The sequence below is a fragment of the Neoarius graeffei genome, chromosome 6 (assembly GCF_027579695.1).
Source record: "Neoarius graeffei isolate fNeoGra1 chromosome 6, fNeoGra1.pri, whole genome shotgun sequence".
Taxonomy (NCBI): domain Eukaryota; kingdom Metazoa; phylum Chordata; class Actinopteri; order Siluriformes; family Ariidae; genus Neoarius; species Neoarius graeffei.
The window spans coordinates 23,515,405-23,539,397 of record NC_083574.1 but is presented as its reverse complement, the minus strand read 5'-3'; the positions used below and the strand labels follow the sequence as shown (position 1 = coordinate 23,539,397).

The 23,993-nt window shown below is 42.0% G+C and overlaps 1 protein-coding gene across 1 annotated transcript in view; it reads right to left on the bottom strand.

The window, feature by feature from the left end:
• myo7aa (myosin VIIAa) overlaps positions 1 to 23,993 on the bottom strand; it is a 233,156-nt gene that overhangs the window by 100,004 nt on the left and 109,159 nt on the right. The window contains exons 20-27 of the mRNA XM_060924322.1: positions 20,268 to 20,486; positions 19,530 to 19,847; positions 19,004 to 19,207; positions 18,646 to 18,822; positions 14,671 to 14,760; positions 14,211 to 14,338; positions 13,722 to 13,848; positions 13,474 to 13,593 (exon numbers count right to left, since the gene is read on the bottom strand). Of these exons, the coding sequence (XP_060780305.1) occupies positions 13,474 to 13,593; positions 13,722 to 13,848; positions 14,211 to 14,338; positions 14,671 to 14,760; positions 18,646 to 18,822; positions 19,004 to 19,207; positions 19,530 to 19,847; positions 20,268 to 20,486 (1,383 nt within the window). The remainder of the gene's footprint in view (positions 1 to 13,473; positions 13,594 to 13,721; positions 13,849 to 14,210; positions 14,339 to 14,670; positions 14,761 to 18,645; positions 18,823 to 19,003; positions 19,208 to 19,529; positions 19,848 to 20,267; positions 20,487 to 23,993) is intronic.

The following is a 23,993-nucleotide window of genomic DNA, read 5'->3' as shown; positions in this document are numbered from 1 at the left end:
CTGACTGCAACTCCGATCCTCCATTTTGAGCTAATTTATCACCATGCCACGTAGATGTGTTTTTGGCCAGTGCAGCAACACAACAGAAGCTGGATTTATGTTGCATTCATAGCCCAAGAACGTTCAAACTGCAAAGATTTGGACGCGTTTTGCGAGAAGTTCACAGGCACATTGGGCGCCTATGAAGTGGTCTCTCCTCTGCTCTGCACATTTTACTGAGGACTCGTACGAAACCTCTGATCTGTTGAGGATTGTTGGCTATAAGCCTGTATTGAAAGAGGGTGCAGTACAAACAATTAAAGAAAAAGAAAACTACAAGAAAAGGAAAGTATTTATTTTATTTATTTTTTTCAAAGGAAAGTGAGGTCAGTTGGGAGCGCAGGTGGCCAAGTGGTTAGAGCACTTGACCGCTAAGTGAACGGTCCCTGGTTCGAGCCTCGGCTCGACGGGGATCTGGGGCTCGCTCCCTGTCCACCCAGCAGTGAATGGGGACCTGGTGGAAACACTGGGGAAGTTAAAGGCGGCGAGGAAAGGAACTGGCCACCCTACCTCACTATGCCGATGGCCCAGGACAAGTGCGCTCTCTAACAGGCACTCCCCCAATGTACGGATCGTATATGGGACTCCCCTTTTTTTTTTTGAGGTCAGTTGCACCAGTTCTCCCGGCGTGAGCCGAGCGTTGTTGCTAAAACCTGGGATGGAATGGGATGGGACATATCGCTTGGGCAGTGACCTCCCTGCAGTTGTTGCTAAAACCGCTGACATCCCGCTCCGTCCAGGGTTTTAGTAATTGCCTGAGCCCAGCAGTAATGGCGGAATACACCGTATGAAGAAAAGTGAATGAGTGGAGCAGCCGTCTTATTTCTAAACTGGACATTGCTGCCATCTCTCCCTTACATGAAAGAAGTGAATGAATGGAGAACTGAACAAACAACTGAAAGTCAGATTGTTTCAAAAACAATCGGTCTTCAAGAAGTGAGAATACAGACGGGTAAGCTCTGACTCTCATTTGGATAAAAAAAAAAAAAAACACGTTGTTTACCTGCATTTAGATTAATACATGTAAGTTGTATTGTGTGTTTAAGTTACCGGTATAAGATTATTTAATTTGCTTCAGAATGTGATTGTCTCAGTTCATCTGATTATTTAATTAGCCTTTTACATTTTATCAGTGAAAATGCATGCATGTACATGTATGTTGCATAAGTTATAACACCTACTGTATCCTGTTTTAATGAGAGTCAACCCAGAATCAATGAAGTCAAATCAGTCTTACTTGAGCAAGTCGGTAACGGTATTTCTTACTTTCACCATAAATTTTTTATTTATATGACTTTGGTCTATAGCTGTAAAAGGCCTCGGCCTTAAAAACCGGTTACCGCTGTAACGTCACGCACTCAGGGCTGGCTGGGTCAGCGGGGCAGCCCGAATGCCAACTTTGCGGTGGATTTTAACTCTCAAAAATATATTTTTTTATTCCCATTTATGCAGCATACAAGAGTCAAGGATGGAGATACTATCCATTCAGAAATGTATTTAAAAATAAAGGCTCTGCATATCTCCTTTAACCTCATTGAAAGTCGTGGTATGTGCTGGAGAAAACTTTACACAGTGGGTCAACTCTTCCATCGTCAAGAAAATCTTGGTGAAAAATGAATGCAACTCTGGATGGAAATAAACGTTATGACATTGCATAAGGTTGTTGAAACAATGCCACTGTGAATGCATGCCATAATCAAGGCTAAAGGTCTTGTTGCTAAAATGAAATATTGAATATCAATGAAAATATTGACTTTTTAAAAAAAAATCCTTTTTTTTTTGGCCAGGCAGTGTATTTCATATATTTTGTTGGTGACTTTAAAGACTTTCAATGGTGAACACTGGGTTATTATTTAATTTGCCCATGCCTTGAATCTTATATGGCAACTAATGCTAGTTATTTTAGTTATTAATTACTCGTTTATTCTCTCCAGACAAACATGTCTTTGAGGTCCCATTTTTCTCCCTTAAAGATCATAGGCAATGGTTTTCAATTTATGCACATTTGAAATTCCATATTTTATTCAGAATAGAACATAGATGACATATCAAATGTTTAAATTGAGAAAATGTATCATTTAAAGAGAAAAATTAGGTGATTTTAAATTTCATGACAACAACACATCTCCAAAAAGTTGGGACAAGGCCATGTTTACCACTGTGAGACATCCCCTTTTCTCTTTACAACAGTCTGTAAATGTCTGGGGACTGAGGAGACAAGTTGCTCAAGTTTAGGGATAGGAATGTTAACCCATCTCATCTCATCTCATCTCATCTCATTATCTCTAGCCGCTTTATCCTTCTACAGGGTCGCAGGCAAGCTGGAGCCTATCCCAGCTGACTACGGACGAAAGGCGGGGTACACCCTGGACAAGTCGCCAGGTCATCACAGGGCTGACACATAGACACAGACAACCATTCACACTCACATTCATACCTACAGTCAATTTAGAGTCACCAGTTAACCTAACCTGCATGTCTTTGGACTGTGGGGAAAACCGGAGCACCCGGAGGAAACCCATGCGGACACGGGGAGAACATGCAAACTCCGCACAGAAAGGCCCTCGCCGGCCACAGGGATCGAACCCGGACCTTCTTGCTGTGAGGCGACAGCGCTAACCACTACACCACCGTGCCGCCCGGAATGTTAACCCATTCTTGTCTAATGTAGGATTCTAGTTGCTCAACTGTCTTAGGTCTTTTTTGTCGTATATTCCGTTTTATGATGCGCCAAATGTTTTCTATGGGTGAAAGATCTGGACTGCAGGCTGGCCAGTTCAGTACCCAGACCTTCTTCTACGCAGCCATGATGCTGTAATTGATGCAGTATGTGGTTTGGCATTGTCATGTTGGAAAATGCAAGGTCTTCCCTGAAAGAGACGTCGTCTGGATGGGAGCATATGTTGCTCTAGAACCTGGATATACCTTTCAGCATTGATGGTGTCTTTCCAGATGTGTAAGCTGCCCATGCCACATGCACTAATGCAACCCCATACCATCAGAGATGCAGGCTTCTGAACTGAGCGCTGATAACAACTTGGGTCGTCCTTCTCCTCTTTAGTCCGAATGACACGGCGTCCCTGATTTCCATAAAGAACTTCAAATTTTGATTCGTCTGACCACAGAACAGTTTTCCACTTTGCCACAGTCCATTTTAAATGAGCCTTGGCCCAGAGAAGACGCCTGCGCTTCTGGATCATGTTTAGATACGGCTGCTTCTTTGAACTATAGAGTTTTAGCTGGCAACGGCGGATGGCACAGTGAATTTTGTTCACAGATAATGTTCTCTGGAAATATTCCTGAGCCCATTTTGTGATTTCCAATACAGAAGCATGCCTGTATGTGATGCAGTGCTGTCTAAGGGCCCGAAGATCACGGGCACCCAGTATGGTTTTCCAGCCTTGACCCTTACGCACAGAGATTCTTTCAGATTCTCTGAATCTTTTGATGATATTATGCACTGTAGATGATGATATGTTCAAACTCTTTGCAATTTTAAACTGTCGAACTCCTTTCTGATATTCTTTCGATTACGTTCATTATGTCTTATATTAAATATAGTTAGTTTTTGTTTTTTTTCTTTTTTATCAGACATCTAATTTTTGGGTTTGTTTACCTGACATGTTTCGACGTACAACTTCCGTCTTCCTCAGAGTGTCACCGGATGTTATTGGTGACGCATCTTTTATCAGCTGCTGTTTCTGAAGGCGTGGCCTTCCTGTCTGGTTTGACAGGTCGGTCACGCCTTATACTGTCTGTTCGTCCCCTGCAAGATGTCACTCCAGGTATGGGAGAGCATGTATGCTCCCTCATCCCGGTTGATGGTCCTCGGGCTTCGCTTACGGATCTCCATGGCCTCCCTGATCCAGTGCTGATGTTTGTTATCTTCTGTGCGGATGACTCCGGCATTCCCCCAGTCCATAATGTGATTTTCCCTTTTGCAATGATCTGTTATAGCTGACTTATAATTTTCCTGTTGTGCCTTTTCTTTTATTGTTCGGGTTTGTCTTATAGCTGTCTCCTTTTTGCACTCTTTCTTATGTTCATTTTTTCTTGTGTTGAAACTCCTTCCTGTCTCCCCAATATAAGTTTTATTGCATAATTGACATGGAATCTCATATATGGTGTTGCATCTGTTGTCCGGATGTATTCTGTCTTTGGGATGAACCAGGATCTGACGGAGTGTTGTGTATGGTTTGACAGGTGTGTTAATGTTGTGTTTCCTCATTACTCTTTGAATGCGTTCAGTTATTCCCCTGATGTATGGTAATGTAACTACTCCCCTGTGTTCTTGTTTGTTAGTTTGTTTTTTCTCTTTCTTCTGTGTTTTGTTGTTCTTAACCTGTTCCACCCCTTTGGATATTGCCCATTGTGGATATTGACATGCCTTCAGTGCGTGTTGTATATGTTGTTCCTCCTGTTCTTTGTCCTGTGGATCTGTAATTATTGCTGTGCGTTCATGTAATGTTCTGACTACTGATATTTTGTGCATTATGGGGTGTTCGGAAGTCCAGTTTAAATATTGGTCGGTATGTGTGGGTTTTCTGTGTACTTTTATTTTGATGTCCCCATCTTCTGTGTGTTGTATTTTTAAATCCAAAAATGCTATTGACTGCTCTGTTTCTTCTTCATGCGTGAATTTTATATTGCCGGTATTATCTATGGTGTTGAGATGGTCGGTGAGCTGTTGAGTGTGTCCCCTCTTCACTTTTTCCAATATGTCGTCCACATACTGTTTCCAGAGTGTTGGTCTGTATTCCGCTGGTATTGTAGTGAGTGCTTTCTGCTCCAGATCCTCCATGAAAAAGCCGCACATGATGGCTGATAGTGGGTCTCCCATGGCAAAACCTTCCTTCTGTCTGTAGATTGTATTCCTGAACTGAAAGTATGTGGATGTGGCGATGAATCCTTTCTGATATTGCTCCACTATTTGTCAGCACAGAGTTAGGGGGATTGGTGATCCTCTTTCCATCTTTACTTCTGAGAGCCGCTGCCACTCCAAGATGCTCTTTTTATACCCAGTCATGTTAATGGCCTATTGCCAATTGACCTAATGAGTTGCAATTTGGTCCTCCAGCTGTTCCTTTTTTGTACCTTTAACTTTTCCAGCCTCTTATTGCCCCTGTCCCAACTTATTTGAGATGTGTTGCTGTCATGAAATTTCAAATGAGCCAATAATTGGCATGAAATTTCAAAATGTCTCACTTTCAACATTTGATATGTTGTCTATGTTCTATTGTGAATACAATATCAGTTTTTGAGATTTGTAAATTATTGCATTCTGTTTTAATTTACAGTTTGTACTTTGTCCCAACTTTTTTGGAATCGGGGTTGTAAGTTAGCACGGTTTTTCAAGATGGCGGCTTGAGAGAAGGGTTACATTCGGGAGAGCTGGTGTGCCAATTCGCTAATTTTTTTCATTTAACCCTGCAAAATAGCACTGCTGTTACCTTTTAATGATTCATCAGCCTAACATGAACATTGACAGTTATTTTCTGAGACAGTCCGATGGCATGCCACGTAAGAAAAACCAAGCTCTTGGTGATGTTGAGCCTAGCCAGCAGGAAGTTAGCGCTCACGTAGGAGCTAGCACCACAGCCGACACTGGAGCAGACGCTAGCGTACTGGCAATCCGTGAAGCGGTGGGTAAAATTACAGCCAATATTTCCAGAATTATCGACGAAAAGCTATGCCCACTGTCAGAGCTCTTAAAAACACACCGAGAGGAGCTCGACAGCCACGAAGAGCGCATAACTGAGGCCGAACAGAGGATCTCAGCGCTGGAGGATACCAGAGACCCGGTCGAGGGAAAAATTAAAACGCTAGAGAGGATGGTGTGTGAGCTGAGTGAGCGGGCTGACGACCTGGAGAACAGAGGACGACGTAAAAATATCCGTGTCGTCGGACTTCCTGAGGAGGCTGAGGGAGAAGACCCGACTCAGTTCTTTGAGACCTGGCTCCCTAAAAGCCTTCATATTAAAACGAAGTCAGGCCGAGTGAAGTTGGAAAGAGCACACCGCTCACTGGCCCCAAAGCCTCCCTCCACCCAGAGACCACGGCCAGTGATGGTTAGGTTCCATAACTATCTAGATAAACAGCGTGTAATGAATGCGGCGTGGGAGATGGAACAGAAAAATCAAGCGCTGAAATACGAAGATGCGATGGTGATGATATTTCAGGACTTTTCTGCATCTGTTCTCCATAGAAGAAAGGGATACAATGGGTTGAAGAAACAGCTGAGAGCACTCGGTGCCGAATACAGGCAAATCTACCCTGTGTCTCTGAGGCTACGTTTACATTAGACCGTATCTGTCTCGTTTTCTTCGCGGATGCACTGTCCGTTTACATTAAACCCCCTGGAAAAGCCAGGAAACGGGAATCCGCCAGCGTCCACGTATTCAATCTAGATCGTATCTGGTCCGGTGCTGTGTAAACATTCAGAATACGCGAATACGCTGTGCTGAGCTCTAGCTGGCGTCTCATTGGACAACATCACTGTGACATCCACCTTCCTGATTCGCTGGCGTTGGTCATGTGACGCGACTGCTGAAAAACGGCGCGGACTTCCGCCTTGTATCACCTTTCATTAAAGAGTATAAAAGTATGAAAATACTGCAAATACTGATGCAAATACTGCCCATTGTGTAGTTATGATTGTCTTTAGGCTTGCCATCCTTCCACTTGCAAGTAATAAGTGATCTGCGCTGGGATCACACACACAGCGGCTCAGTCCCGAATCGTGGCTTGTTCACTTCACTCGCGCGCTGTGTGAGCTGCGCAGGGCCGGAGTGCGCACCCTCCAGAGGGCACTCGCTGTTCAGGGCGGAGTGATTTGGAGCGCAGGATGCCTGCAGAGCCGAGCGTATCCGCGTATTGGCGTTGCTATGTGCACGGCTAACGGTTTTAGTGTAAACGCGAATCGTTTTAAGAACATTAATCTGATGATCCGCTGATTCGACGTAATGTAAACGTAGCCTGAAAGTCACCAGTCACGGATCGACCAAAATGTTCCACGACCCAGCTGCGGTGGAGAAATACATTGAGTCACTGAAGGATACTCCCCATGACAATGTATGGACATTAATCTGTAAGTTTTGCTTTTCATTCTGAACAGTGGATTTGTCGGACTTGTATCATGCTTTACAGTGCATGGACATGCATTACACTTGACCTGGAGCACTGAGACTGCTAGCTTTGTAGGCTCACTATAAGCTATGCCTCCCGACCTCCCGGATAAATATCTTTTTCCTGTTGCTAGAGAACCCTTCCACTCGAGCTCCTCCAAGTCTAGGAGAAGGACAGTGTCTACGAACGTTTTTGGTTTAATGCCAATGTTAGGCAAGGGGTGCCTTAGATGCACTATTTTTTGTTCTAACTGTTACAGTATTATGTTCTTGTTCTATTTGGCTCACTCTGTTACAGATTACTTTGCGGGCGATATGTGTTCAGGCATTATTTTATTTCATAGTCCATAATCACGTTGGCTTTGAAGCTATGCACTTGGAACGTAAACGGTGTTCATATGTACACCTGTTAAACGGAAAAAGATCCTTACTTACGGTATCTTAATGTGTTGATATAGCGTTGTTGCAAGAGACGCACTTAAATGAAAGTGAACATTTAATATTACAACAAGGGGGCTTTGGACAGGTTTATTTTTCATCTTTCACTTCAAGGAGTAGAGGTGTGGCCATCCTAATCCAGAGAAATGTACCATTCAAACTTATAGACTGTATAAAAGACACAACAGGTTGCTATGTGATTGTGAGAAGGTATGCTTTATGGGGAAGAAACTGCTATAATGAGTATCTATAGTCCACCTGGATACCCCAGTGATCTCCTGACCACTTCCTTCTCTAAAGTGAAAGATTTTAATATTAAAAACACGTTTATTGGAGGAGATTTTAACTGTCATTTGAATCCCATTATGGATAAATCCCCACCCGGGAAATTATCACTTTCTCCTCAAGCCAAAATGGTCTCGGCACTTTGTGAGGACCTAGATTATATAGATGTGTGGAGAGCCCAACATATAGCTGAAAAAGAATATACTTTTTTCTCAAATGTCTACAAAACCTATACAAGGATTGATTATTTCTTTCTCCCAAGGAGCTTGTTGCAGACAATTGTCTCCAGCTCTATAGGAAATATAGCTATTTCTGGTCATGCTGCTGTGTTCATACAATATAATTTAAGAAATCCAGTGAATCAAACTAGACACTGGAGGTTCAACCCTTCTATCCTAACAGACCACAAATTCATATCTTACTTTAGAGAATAATTTCAGTCGTTTCTGTCTGTTAATTCAGCTTCTACCAATGATCCCTTGTTGCTGTGGGAAACATCTAAAGCCTTTTCTAGAGGTCTTATTATATCTTATATGTCCACCAAGATGCGAAGGCAGGCTGAACAAAGAAAAATCTTAGAGTCTAAACTGAAACGTGCTGAGAAAGAGTACATTAAAAACTCATCTGTACAGAAGCTTAAAGAGGTCTCTGCACTTAGGTGCAGTCTAAACCTGCTACTGACAAAGGAGGCAGAAGGTAAAATCAGACTTGCAAGACAAAAAATGTACGAACATGGGGATAAGGCAGGGAGATATCTATTATACCTGACAAAGAAAAAAGCAGATTCCCAATCTATTTCCTCAGTTGTAGATGGTCTGGGTAAGCAGGTTTTTAACACCATAGCCATTAACAATGCATTTAAAACTTTCTATGAAAATTTGTATAAATCTGGACTACTAACTGATACAACTGAAAAAATGAACACCTTTTTCTCCTCTCTTAACTTCCCTAGTTTATCTGATAACCAGAAAACATCTCTGGAAGCTCCTATATCTAAGAAGGAAGTGCTCAGTGCCATTAAAGGGTTACAATCTGGTAATGCTCCAGGTCCTGATGGATTCAGTAGTGAATTCTACAAAGAATTTCACGACTTATTGACTGATCCTCTTCTAAATATGTTTAATGACCCTTTTAAGAAAGGCATTTTACCGCAGTCTTTGAGAGAAGCACACATTTCTCTAATTCTAAAAAAGGGCAAAATCCCCGAGGACTGTGCATCATACAGGCCCATCTCCCTGTTGAATGCTGATTTGAAACTCCTCTCCAAAATATTAGCAACAACACTAGAAGGCTTACTCCCTATTCTTATAAATGATGACCAAACTGGATTTATTAAAGGTCGTAATTCATACAATAATATGCGCAGACTATTAAATACAATCCAAGTTTTTCAACAGCAATCTTTAAATGGTCTGGTGCTTTCTCTGGACACAGAGAAGGCGTTTGACCGCGTTGAAATGCCATACTTGTTCTATACATTACGCATATTTGGTCTGGGTGAAAATTTTATTAATTGGATAAAGTTACTTTATACTAATCCCCTCTCAGCAGTGCTAACAAATGGGCTGCGTTCTTCTAATTTCCAAATTTTAAGAGGTACAAGGCAAGGGTGTCCTCTATTGCCCTTGCTCTTTGCCTTGGCAATTGAGCCACTCACTGAGGCAATCAGGGCGAATGAAAACATACGTGGTCTCACTATTGATACTAGACAACACAAGATTACTCTTTATGGTGAAGATGTCTTGATTGTTTTGACTGAACCTGAGGTATCTACCCCAGCCCTTATTGAGACCATCAATATGTTTAGTACTTTTTCTGGCTACAGAATAAATTTCAGTAAATCAGAAGTAATGCCATTAGGTAGCCTGACACAAATACCCCAAACTCCATCTCCCTTTCCTTTTAAATGGTCACCAGAAGGCTTTGTCTATTTGGGAATACATACAACACCCTCCTTTGATAAATTGTATAAAGCAAATTTCCCACCTATATTTGAGCGTATAAGGCTGGACCTAGAGAGATGGAACACCCTTCCAATTTCCTGGTTAGGCCGTGTCGCACTCTTAAAAATGAACATTCTCCCCAGGTTACTTTACCCAATGCAAATGATCCCAGTTATGTTCCTCCGTAAGACCATCAAACAGCCAAATAGCTGGTTTAGTTCCTTTATATGGCCTAAGAAGAAACCACACCTCAAAATAGCTACATTGTGTCTTTCCTCTACAGGTGTTGATCTCCCGGATATTAGAAAGTTCCAGCTTAGTGTTCACTTGCATACTATAGCTGACTGGATGAGTAGTAAGTCTACATCTCTTTGGTTGGATATAAAAAGTTCAATGTCCAGGTACCCTTTGAGTAATCTTTTGTTTATTAGAAAAAGTGCATCTTTTGAAGTCTGCTTGTACTAACCCAATTACAGTTTCCACAGTTAAGGCATGGCATGCCATTAAAAAATTGGAGGGTAGATTTCAATTTACCTCTGTCTTCACTCCAATATGTAATAATCCTGATTTCCCTCCTGGAGTGATGGACAATAATTTCTGTGCTTGGGTGGATAAGGGAATATCTGCTTTACACAAACTACTGGAAGGTTCTACCATGATGTCTTTTAGTTAGCTGAAAGATAAATATGGCATTCAACAACAGGATTTCTTTCGATATTTGCAAGTAAGGAACTTTATCATAAGGGATACCACAATCCTTAAGTGCCAAAATATTTCACACTTAGAGAGACAACTTTTTTTTTTTTACAGAAATCTGGCAAGTCTATTAGCTTATTCTATAATATCCTTAAGGGGTATAACACTGCAAATATCTATTCTCTGAAAGGCCTGTGGGAGAGAGAACTCGATGTTGAGATATCAGACGAAGGATGGGATGATGCGTGGAAGAATGCAAAAACGTTGAGTGTGTGTAATCGAGTGAGAGCTAAGCAACTTAAGCTCCTGCACAGGGCCCACATATCTCCCTCTCAACGTCATAAATTCTACCCTCATACATCCCCACTGTGCCTAAGTGTAAAATTGAAACTGGTAGTCTTACACATTGTTTGTGGCAATGTAGGAAAGTACAGCGGCTCTGGCAGGTCATAGGGCAGGAAATTAACAAGATTCTGTCTACTAATAGAAACAACAACCCCCTATATTTACTACTTGGCATATCTGATCTGTCCATCTCTGACAAATTTAAAAGAAAACTTCACCAAACACTTGCTTTCTGTGCTAGAAAGTGTATTCTTCTGAAATGGATAACGGATAAAGTTCCATCCAAGGCTCAATGGCGAAGAGTGACACTTGAATACATTGCATTGGACTATGTAACTTGTAAACTAAATAGCAAAGATGATGTTTTCTGTAAAATATGGGAACCCTTCCTCTCTTATATTGGTTTGAATGTGTCTACCATTCTGGCAAGAGGGTTGGTTGTATAGCTCCGAGCACTCGATCTCATAAATGACACTTGGCCGCTTGGTTGATGTATTTAGTTTCTATGTACCTCTCTCTGATTATGTGGCTGTATCATGCATGGGCGTGTGCTTTCAATTTATTTTACTTCTTGTGCGTGTGGGTTATGTGTGCGCACGCATATCATGTGCATGTTCCTGTGTGTGTATATATACACACACACACACAATACATGTAACCTGCTTACTTATTTGTTTGTATTTGTTGTGAGAGGTGACTCCTGAACCTTTTTCACCTATATATAAATTCAAATTTTAGTGTGTATGTGAGCCAAATGTATGTTTGTTTGTCATATATGTTTTTGTTTTACCTGTTAAATTTAAACAACGCATATTTAAAAAAAAATAATAAGTTGGCGCGGATCGCAGCGAATTTCTGTTCAGCAATTTTCGTGAAAACTCGGCGCATGACGTCATTCAAGACAAACAAACTGGTTGAGTTGAGTCCACTTCCGTTTACTTGCATTGCCATTCGGCTTGAGTGCAGACGTGTGTGTGGGAATTTCCAAAGAAAAATCATGCCTTATTGTTGTTCAGTGAACTGTAACAACGGGACCAGTTCAGGAAGAAGTTTTTACCTTTTTCCTAGAGAGGAGAAGAGGCGGAGAGAGTGATTGGCTTTTTCCAGAAGAGGAGAAGAGGCGGAGAGAGTGGATTGGCTTTTTCCAGAAGAGGAGAAGAGGCAGAGCGAGTGGGTTGGCTTTTTCCGAAAAAGGAGAAGAGGCGGAGCAAGTGGGTTGGCTTTTTCCGAAAAAGGAGAAGAGGCGGAGCGAGTGGGTTGGCTTTTTCCGAAAAAGGAGAAGAGGTGGAGCGAGTGGGTTGGCTTTTTCCAAAAGAGGAGACGAGGCGGAGAGAGTGGATTATGCGCGTGAAGCCAGAGGGTTGGCTTTTTCCGAAAGGGGAGACGAGGCAGAGAGAGTGGATTGTGCGCATGAAACAAAATCAATCAGTCAAAGAAGAAATTGACCAGCAATGCTCAAGCAAAAAGAAGATTGGAGGTAATTGGAGGTAAACATTTTTACCTTTGCTTGCAATTGACAAGTCAAGAATCCTGAGGGATCCTGTACAATCATTGTGGAAATGAGACAAAGAGATATTTCCTTGCTTAGAGTAGGCTATAAATAGTATAATGCCGCGGATGGCAGGCTAATGTGGCCTACCGGCGCACTGTCAAGTAATCGTTACCTATATCCACTAGGGAGGGCGGTTTATTTATTATTCAAAAGGGCTCTTATTTAGTATCACGACAAAAGTAGGAATTTATCATAACTACCAGGATAAATTGTTTGGGTGTGAGTCTTGTTGAGGTCTGGCGTCACCGTGATCAGAGTCGGCCGAGTCGCTGTCCGATTCCGAGGCTGCACGGTCAAACCAGTTAGCCACATTCACCGATTGCTTCGCAACGGCCACAGGTTTATACGGGTTTCACCTCTCGATATTCAATTTGGAGAGTTCCTACTTCGAAATCGCTATCGCTTTCAGACATTTTACACAACCTCTCACAACCAAAGTCCATACACGTGTGCTCGGTTCGCAAGTAAAACACAGAACTGCTCCCAGTCTGTTTAGTTTGAATGACGTCACGACGACTGTCCCCTGGCGGTGAAAGTGCGCATAAGTGAGATGTAAACAAACCTTCGGAAATTGGGCAAAACAGTATATTTTAACCGTTTTTATTAAATTTTAGGGTGCAAGTTAGACACTAGGAAGATTGAATTTGCTTTTTGGGTCATTCTTCTAGACAAAGTTGATATTCTACGTCTCACCTCCGACCATTGCCTATGACCTTTAAGTTCCAAAAAACTGAATCGCTATCATCTTTAAAAAGTTTTAAGGTATAGTTTCAGTCACTGTGTTATTAGTTGGATCACATAGTGAACACAACATAATGTATTAGTTTTCTATTTGGACTGTTCCCTGTAAGAGTTTTTTTTTCCTTTACCGTTTTCTTTCGGTAAAGGAAACACAGGCTATTGCTAAAGCAGAAAGAATTCTTTGAAAGTCATCTCTTGAGAGACAGGATGTTTCAGACAGATACTCTTTATAAATAAACACATAGAACAAGGTTATATAGTGCCACAGTTCTGGTTCTGCTAGAGAAGAAAGATGAAGACGTCATCCTACCTGCAGCTCGAGCCAGGAGGGCGGCTGTGTTCTCGTGCCGTTCACAAACGTCCTCCTGAGCCTTTCCTCACAGTACGGGGCATATCCTGGAGGCCCTCCACTGATAAAATTTCTCAGATACTACATAAAGATATTTTATAATTTCATACTTTAAATCAATCATTCACTAAATCATGTCTAAAAATGCCCGAATATATAACATGAACAATTTCCAAGTCGCTAAGGTAGTTTAAATTGCCAGCTCTCACCTTCACAAACTTCTCAGTAGGTGAAAAGCAGCCCACACACAGGGACAGAAGGATCCAGCCTCGGGCGTGGCTGCTTTTGGATGGGTTCTGGTTCAGCTGCTTACAAATCTGACAGTAGATCTCATCTCTGTGGATCATAATAACCCAGGGCTAATATTAATGAAGTTCTACAAAAATAAATTTACTCGTCCTAGTTTTAGGTGGAACAAATAATAAATACTGTATGATGATAATTGTGTGTTTTATTTTATACAATAATTTTTCCCATGTTGTTGCCCACGTTGATGGTAGTGGCTGCCTCATTTCCTCCATGTGTTATTTATACTCCATGCCATGGAACTGTATTATAATAAAATTTAAATCAATGACCTTGCTAAGTACTGAACATAACACAAAGGATGTTATGTCTTTAGGAGGTAAGCAATTTTGGTCTATGAAAGTGTTCGCTATTTATACAGCATGAGCTGTATACGATGTTCCAGGTGTGACCTGAGTCCTGGTCGGAGGATGCCGTTGCCGATGATAAAGTGAAGTTTCTCCAGGTTGGATGTGGGTCGGTCCTCAAGCATGCTGTTCCCATGTACCGTGTACTCTCCATCATTCAGACGTTTGGTCACCTAGCATAGATGTTAGAATGCAAATGCAAGAATGTTAAGGTACTAAACTGGACTTCTTTCTTTTCTTGTGAACCTACATATTATTTACATGCTAATTTTACGAATTATTATAATATTTTAGGATAAAGAAGAAGGCAAGCATCATGGCATAATGAGAATTTCTGTTCCATGAACAGTCCACATGTTCAGTATATACTGAAAGCATCTGAAAATGTGTCTTCTAGGAAGCAGGGTAAATCTAATTAAGGTAAAGAAAGAAATCCACAATGATAAAGCACTGTATCTGCATCATACTGAGATGCCATGAACATGCTGAGCATGTTGTCCCTCACCTCCTCAGTAATCTTTGACTTCTTCTTAAGGGTGAGGGACACTAGCTTGTGACGCACACTGTTCTTCTTATGACTCTCAATGTGGGCATTCTGCAGGCAGAGGGACACAGACAGAGAGAAGCTTATACATTATGAAGCAGCCAGACTGCAGCTCAGTGAACTGGGGCAATGAAAACACTCATTTTTCAGCAAGCTATGCTTGAATATAAATTTCACTTTTGCCTGCGATAATGAGAAAAGGCTTCAGAGAATTCTCAAGAAATCTTTCCAGCATAAAAATAATATTTAATAAGTAATTTTTAAGTTGGGCGGCACGGTGGTGTAGTGGTTAGCACTGTCGCCTCACAGCAAGAAGGTCCTGGGTTCGAGCCCCGTGGCCGGCGAGGGCCTTTCTGTGCGGAGTTTGCATGTTCTCCCCGTGTCCGCGTGGGTTTCCTCCGGGTGCTCCGGTTTCCCCCACAGTCCAAAGACATGCAGGTTAGGTTAACTGGTGACTCTAAATTGACCGTAGGTGTGAATGAGAGTGTGAATGGTTGTCTGTGTCTATGTGTCAGCCCTGTGATGATTTGGCGACTTGTCCAGGGTGTACCCTGCCTTTTGCCCGTAGTCAGCTGGGATAGGCTCCAGCTTGCCTGCGACCCTGTAGAACAGGATAAAGCGGCTAGAGATAATGAGATGAGATAAATTTTTAAGTTATGTATAATTCTGTAGTGCATCAAGGTTTTAGCAAATTTCACATACTTATATTGGTACATTTATAACATTTAAGACCATGATATCCAACATGCATTCTGAAAAAGAATGCTCAGCATTCTGAAAATGAATGAATTACACCACTAGCATTAGTTACTTACTTACTTAAGCCCATTGCCCGCTGGGGAGCATAGGCCATCAACGACACTTCTGAACTGTCGTTGATGTTTCTGTAACGTGAGTTTTTTCTAGGCAGGGGTGTTGGCCCTATACAAACCCGTTGAACTCCGGGGGAGTTGGTCCACATTAAGTCTGGCCTCTACCCTTTGACCAATCCAGCATGGGAGGCCCTACCAGGAGCTTACGCTCCAGCTGGCATAGCTCTAGGGGTCATGGAGACACGCAAGCCACCACACCACGACAAGGAATGGACCTTATGGTGGACTAGCATTAGTAGTGTAGCTTAATTACCTCCAACAACTTTGTCTGAGTAAGTTATGTTTTTGCTTCCGTTTGTTTGTTTGTCTGTCCCTAATGTAACTCAAAAAGTAGTGAACAGATTTTGATGAAATTCTGATGGAAGGTGGGCCATGGGCCAAGGAAAAAGTTGATATGATTTTGATGCAAATCCCAATATGTGACCCCTCACCGAATCCAGGGACACATGTCGGCCGAAACGAATCCGAGATAATCGCAAAAGAAGCATTTTTTTTTTCGAAATTTGTGATTTTTGTTTTTTTTCCATCATGTGCAAGTTGAGATCTTGAAGAATGCAATCAGTATTTCAGATAATAGATTGTTTTGTTGGAAAAGCATACATTTTTTTGTTGCAAATTGTCTCGTTTTTGTCAGGACTGTAGCCTGCTGGGGTGTGTGTAAATTACCATATGGGCCATTCACATGATGATTTAAGTCTTTTTTTTTTTTTTCGTGAATCAGCTGTATGATGCAAGTTGAGCGCATGGCTACTTAACCTGCATACAGGCATGTAATTTCACTATGGAATGAGGAAGCTAAACAGAGCGCAGAGGAGCTGAAACACCGCGAAGCAAACAGACACACAGTATTTACATCGGAGATAACCATTTCTAGCAAAAAAAACCGCAACCTTGTTTTCCAGATTGAATGGAATACTTGAATGATCGGATGATACACGGACCGTTCTAGGACTACATTCCATCGGAGGCATTGGTGTGTGCAAGGTGCCGTTTCTCTTTCTGATGGGGTAAGTTTATTAATCTAAGGCTGTGTGGTTATTTTTGCATGTAACGGACAGTGTTGTGGTTTGGTTAAGCCTAGGTCACAACCGGACGTACAATTTTTTGGCCGTGCGATTTTTGGCGTTTCCCAAATCGCTGCAGTTTATTTTTTTTTTTTGTTCACGGAGAAAGACGCGCGTTGGCCGTAAGTTTGTCTTGCAACCTGAAAAACACGTAAGTGCCCGTAGAGTTTGTTTGACATGACAAAGAACCTCTGCGGCCGGTCTGCGGCTCGAAAATCAGCACATCACACGCGCGCTCTCATGCGTTTCATGTGCGCTCTTGTGCGTTTCTTGCGTTTTTTGCATGTAGACCGGCCATAGGAGCACGTACGGCCGGTTGTGACCGAGGCTTTACATGAAACTAGTGTTGTGTTAGTTGTGTCATCATTGTGCTACCTTTCTTTCTTACGGTGTGAGTAATTTTTCAACCACAAAACGTTAAAGTATACTTTAGGACTTATTTTTGTACTTCATAATTGTGTTGGGCATACTTTGCATGGAAGGAAAATTGACGTGGTGATCTTTGTTTACATGAAAGTAGCATCGTGCTAGCTCGTAGGGGGTAGAGCTTTCCTTAATATCATGCAAATGATCACCATTATGTGCCCGCCCTACACCCAGAGTAGCTGAGATGGAAAACTTTGAGGGTGATTTTCTCCCTTTTCTGTTTTAAGAAGTATACACTTTCAAAAGGCCACACATTCTTCAAATATTGTCAGATCTCCACATGGAAGGCATCATTGGAAAGCTTAGAAACTGTACTTTCTGAATCTGTCAATAACTCAAAATGCCCCCGGGCAGACATGTGTCCCTGGATTCTGTTTTCTGACACATATGTGGCTTGACGGAGGTAAACACACTACTGCAACTACTAGACTAAGCTACTACTTCTAGTTGTAGCTTAGTCTACTAGTTGCAGACCAAAAAAAATTTTTTTCTCCCTTGTCATTAAATGCAGCCAGGTGGTGGCATGGTGGTGCAATGATTAGCACTGTCACCTCACAGCAAGAAGGTTCTGGGTTTGAGCCCAGTGGCCGATGGGGGCCTTTCTGTGTGGAGTTTGCATGTTCTTCCCATGTCTATGTGGGTTTCCTCCGGGTGCCCCAGTTTCCCCCACAGCCCATGCAGTTAGGTTAAATGGCGACTCTAAATCGCCCATAGGTGTGAATGGTTGTTTCCCAAGCCCAGAAATGGGATGGTTGCAGTAGGAAGGGCATCCAGCGTAAAACTATGCTCCAATTAATAAGACATGTGGATCAATAGGGTCTACATGGACCCTAACCTGGCAACAGTGCTGGACAAGGGAGAAGATGATGATGAATGTGTTTATATAATAAAAAGAAAATCACATGTTGGCTTGAAGATATGAAATTTATCTTCTCATGGTGGTCACCATTAAATGTGGTCTCTTAATTCTTTCCAAAGCTGTATGTTTGGTCAGAATTTTTGATGAATTTTCTAAAACTGCAGCTCTGACAATAGTGCCAGCTGTAATTCAAATCACAGGTTTATACAGTATCAATGTGCTCATTCTAATACATTGTTGTTTCTATCATGGGAATTGGCAGGTGACCAGAACTGGGGAGAAACTGTAGATATTACAGAATGCATTCTAGAGATACTTGTGCTGTTAGTATTGCATGACAGTGTAGTAGTATCCAACATGAGTATGTAATTCCTCCTGCAGCTTCTTCTCTTCAGTTAAATGGTTACTGTATTACTGTAAGACTCACTGCAGTTCTACTTGATCACTGGATTACCAATTGAACAGAGATTTTTATGTCAATTGGTATTTGGGCCTAAGACTGTTTTTTAGATTGTGTGTGTTTGGATTGTTATTAAGCTTTCTGCACATAGATCCTCATATTTCATCCGACTCTCCATCGTTACAGTATCCTAGCGTGTTTTGAATGATTTCAAACAAATAATGAGTATCATAATGATTTATAAAGCTCACTTTAATACATTCAGTCTGCTGGGATGAATTCAGACTAAACAAAACATGTTTTCCTTTCCCTCACCTCTCCCTCTCCCTGCAGGGCCTGGAGTTCCCTCTTGTAGGTCTTCTTGCCAAGTGTCTCGTAGATCTTGGTCATCACAGGGATTTTCTCACTGCCATCACTAATGGCTGTGTGGTATTTTGGTTCTGGTAGATCACCCATGAATCGCAGAATTGTGATCCATACAGCTAGCGCAGCCTGCAGGATGCAGAAACACAAAATTTATTTACTACAAATGCTAAGCACTGGAATAAAGTTGGAAAAGGCATAAATGTAAACGTAATACACATTGTCATTAAAATCATAGTTCTGTTGTTCACGTGTGTTCAAAAATGTCTGATGTAAAATAAGAGAAGGAGATGGTTAAAGCAGCACATACCAGCTGATCTCCTTCATCCTCATGAAACAGTAAGGGCTGCTTGAGTGGCCGGCGCATGTACGTGTGCGTGCTGGTGCCCTGAAAGTAGGTGGCTGAGAATTTGGCAAACTTGTATTCAGACAGATCCTCTTCCTCTTCCTCAGGAAGAGGAAGAGCTTCATCCAGATCCTCTTCCTCCACATTCCTTTGAGTACGCTCCAGGTCCTAGTGCATAAAAACAAAAACACAGATGCCACTGTAGATTGATAAATATTGTACATAGATGCAAAGATAGACAAGGGATCAAATGAAAAGACAAATAGACAGACAAAAAAATAGAAACATAGACAAAAGGAATGATAGACAGACAGAAAAATAGAAACAGACAAAAGGAAAGACAGAGAATTTTACTTAATAGCAATTTTATATCAGAATAAACTGCATGAGATTTATGAAAATATTTTCCCAATTTAGCAAAAAATCACCTCTCTCTCTCACACACAACTCTCATCATAACCTATTCTGACCAGAAGAGGGCGATCTTCACCTCAAACCCAGCTGGTGCCTGGCCCTCCTGTCCAGGGAAAGAGGATGTGGTTCCCAGGAAGCCGAACATCTTATCCACCATATCGGAGTCATTGACAGGCTCATGGCGAGCTCTCTCCATTTGCTCCAGCATTTCCTTTTTCCTGCGTGCCTCCTCCTTCTCTTTCTTCTCCCGCTCTGCATCCTCTCGTGCCAGCTGTGCCAATCGCTCCTGGTGCTTGCGCTCGGCCTCAGCTTTGGCCTGTTTAGCACTCATTTGGTATCTGAGCTTCTCCTCCTCAGCCAAACGCATTTTCTCTGCATCCAGCCGCCGCTTGTACTGAGGGACAGGAGGAATGATGAGGAGAAATATAGAGTGATGAAGAGAAGAAGGGAAGATTATTTCCAGTCAATATGCTTGTGTATATGGTTCCAAATTATTCCTTATTTATTATATTTACTAAAAACTACAAAATTTAGGGTAGAATTTTGCTAAGATAAACAGTTCTCTATAGTGACATCAGAACTTTGTACTGTATATAAATCTAGGAAATAAATGCAATTTACCTCACTAATAAGAGACAGGAATTGTGGTGTAGTGAGTATTACATTAACAACCTCTACATATACTTTATGTACCCATGAGCCCATAATCCTCAGAGTTCTGAGGTAAGTGATTTTTCATTCTAGTGAGACACCAAATCCCTGATTATTGGTTTATGTATCAGTTTCTGTGTCTGATTTTGTGCTCTCTGCTTACCTCTCCTTTGAGTCGGTGGTATAAACGCCGAGCGATCATACCCCTAGCATAAGCCTGGATGGTGATGACAGCCCAGAGCCGGTGTCTGAAGGCTCGGCGCACCATGCAGCCCCGACAGCGGGCCTGGAACAAGGTCATCCTCTGCCGTGTCACATGGTACGTCTGATAGAGCTTCCTGGAGCGGTACAAGGCCTGGAGCCGTGAGAAACCAGCACGCATCTGCAACACAGGAAGTAGTTAGTATGTCATATATAATCATAGAGTCAGGTTGCATGTACGGGTAGTTGGAGCATATCAAAGTGACTGAACAAATAAGAACTTGATGAAGCCCCCCCATGTTAATGTTGAGATGTTGAGTCTACATGACTTTCTAATAATATCAGACCTCCCTTAAAGCCATCTAGACTTTTTCCACTGCTACACAGCATTTCATATTTTCTTCATAATTGGGTGCTTATGTTTAATTTTAGCTAACATAATTTAATCATCAGTAATAATCAACTATCTAGCTGGATATAATATTTTGGTACTGACTAGTATTTGGCTACACTGTGATCTATTAAATGTAAAATTATTTTCTTATCAGTATAGTCTTGAAGGCCTAAATATTGATTACTAGACATTTCATGATGACTGAAAACCACCCCAGACGTTATTTTGAGTCCTACTTTAAACTTAAAGGGCTGATGACACGAACATGACTCTATGCAATTTCTTAAATAAACTATACAACATGGCAAACATGTTAGATTTCTGTTATAATTACGTGAAAAGAAGCTGTTGTTACGCGAATATCCAACTTTTAATTGCACAGCGCAAGAAAACTGGGTCCGTGGCTCGCGGCCATGCTGTGACGTCAGCGGAAGAACACGCTGCGGTTCACTGGCTGTTCTACTCAATGGAAATGGCGCATGAAAACGCCGGTGAACTCTCTAGTGCTAGCTCTTCCTCTGAACAAAAGAACAACCAAATACTGGTACTTTAAGCAGTGATCATGATGGCATGATTTTATCTGATTTTAAATAATTGAGATTGATAATAATGTGAATGTTCACAACTAGCACATACAAATTCTGCAGCTTCTGATTCAGCAGCTGCGTCATACTCCGCAAAAACATCAGCAAGAACCTACAATATAAATGGAAATGCAATACACTAAGCTCAAATGACTTTTGGAAAGTATCATTTCTAAATTTTTTCTACATATTCTTGAAGTCGGTCATCGGGGTACTTGCTACCGTTCCCTAACAACGCATGGCAAAGGGTAAAGTGTAGTTTTGCTACGAGTACTTGCTAAAGCCTCTGGTGGAAGATCCTCGATGTGCTGATAAGACATACAGTTCTATATAACACACAAGCGTCACGATAATCACAAAACAGATGCAAATTGTTAAAATACCTAATTTTTAAGCAATCATGTATTGATCTCTTCCGAATAGAATCTATGATAGCCTACCCTCTTTACCCTTTGCCTCTCATTGCCAGGCGGCAGTTACATGAAAGCCGCAAGCTTTCACAAGCAAATACATGACTGATATCACGCCGACTTTATGATTACATTTATGATTATCATGAATGTGTACTCTATGATGTGTACTCTATGAGCGCTCTGGAGTGAGTCACTTCCAAGATGGCCGCGCAGACCGCAGTGTTACTATTTTTAGCATCATGTCGGAGCACTCTATAGCTCTACGTACCTTTATCTTATGTCGTTTCTCAACACATGTTCTGACAGGAGGACTGTGTTTGGAGGAGTCGCCTTGTCCCAGGCGACTGCTGGATCCGGCATAGCTACTAGTAGACCCCCTCCGGAATACTGTAGGCACTGCTGATGGTAGTAACACACGTTTGTGCTGAACTGAACACCCAAGAGATTCTTTTAAGCTGGGAAGGGTGTCAAAACAATCCAAATCGAAGTGTTCAGAGCACAGGACGGATGTTGGTGAGGGTTCCCACTTGTCACGAGTGCGCCTGACTTGCTTCACCCACTTCGCATGCAGCTCGGGATCTCTGGGAAACTTGAATAAACTTACCCCATCCTTGTGGGTTTTGGAGCAAAAGCCGGCAACACAACGTGAAGGCATAATAACTATATATATAACTATATATATATATATATATATATATATATATATATATATAGTCATACAGTCATGATCTTCCTGTGCATTGTCAAGCTCCTGTGGTGGATTCTACCCAGCCAAACCTCCTTGTGGATTACTTTGGTTTGATTACTTTTTGTAAGTGGACTTACTTCTCTCTTGGTGGATATTTCTCTCATGGACTGTATTCTCTGAACTCTCCCTGTTTGTGGATTAACCTGAAAGTCCTGGATCTTTATGTTTATGGACTGAACTCTCTTGTTTGGCAACTGTCTCAACTTTTGGATCATCTCAGGTCATTTCTTCCTTGTGCTGTATGAACTTTGTCAACGCTGAATCTTAAGCCAAGTCTTTTGTGAACTGCCTACTTATTGGATTGAAAGATCCTTACGCGAGAGCGGACCGAGAGGTTGCGCGGGAGCGAAGCTGCGCGAGAGCGGACCGAGAGGTTGCGCGGGAGCGAAGCTGCGCGAGAGCAGGCCGAGAGGTTGCGAGGGAGCGAAGCTGCGCGAGAGCAGGCCGAGAGGTTGCGCGGGAGCGAAGCTGCGCGGGAGCAGGCCGAGAGGTAGCGCGGGAACGGGCCGCGTAATAACAACAAACGCAAAGCCCCCGAAGAAAGCTCCTACGGTCGAGGAGATAGATGATATTAAAAAAATCCTTCGACTTTCTGGGGGAAGAAATCTCTGCTGTCAGGAGGCAGCAGAAGACCATCCTGGACCTGGTAGAAGAGGTCAAAGCTCTGAGGCTGCAGAATTCAGAGAAGGCAAAGAGGATCGCCATTCTCGAGAACCGAGTGGAGGAGCTGGAGCAGTACACCCGGATGAATGACATCATTGCGACCGGACTGCAAATTCAACCCCGCTCATATGCTGGAGCAGTGGCGAGAAGAGATGGAGAGGAACTGAACGAGGAGGATGCTAACTCTGTGGAGAAACAGGTGTTAGCATTCCTGCACTCCAAGGGGATTGAGGTAAAAAGCAATAACATTGAAGCATGTCACCCTCTCCCACGGAGAAGCAACACAGGCAAACCAGCTGTAATAATGAGATTTGCCAACAGAAAGCATAAGATGCAATTGTTAAAACAAGGGAAGAAACTGAAAGGCTCAGATGTTTTTTTAAATGAGCACTTAACAAAAAAAAAATGCAGACATTGCAAAAAAGGCGAGACTACTAAGGAAACAGGGGAAAATCCAAAACACTTGGACACAAAACTGCAAGATTTTCATCAAGCTGAAGGGATCTCCAGAAGAGGCCAAGATCTTGGTCATCCGAGATATTGGGGAACTGGACAAATTCTGAGGGAGCCAAATAAAGCAATTTACAATCATGACACAAGCACTGGACACAAGAACTGGACACTTTATACTGAGCACAAAATACAAGATATGGAAAATAATATTGATCCGGAAAATAATCTTTTCAGCAACATCAATATCAGCTGCCGGTATTACACTGAATATCAATACAATGCAAAGATCAGAGACGGAAATAAGATATCAATTATTCATTTCAATATCAGAAGTATGTATGCCAATTTCCATAAAATGAAGGAATATCTCAGTCAGTTCAATACTCCATTCAACATAATAGCCATATCAGAAACTTGGATCAACGATGAGATG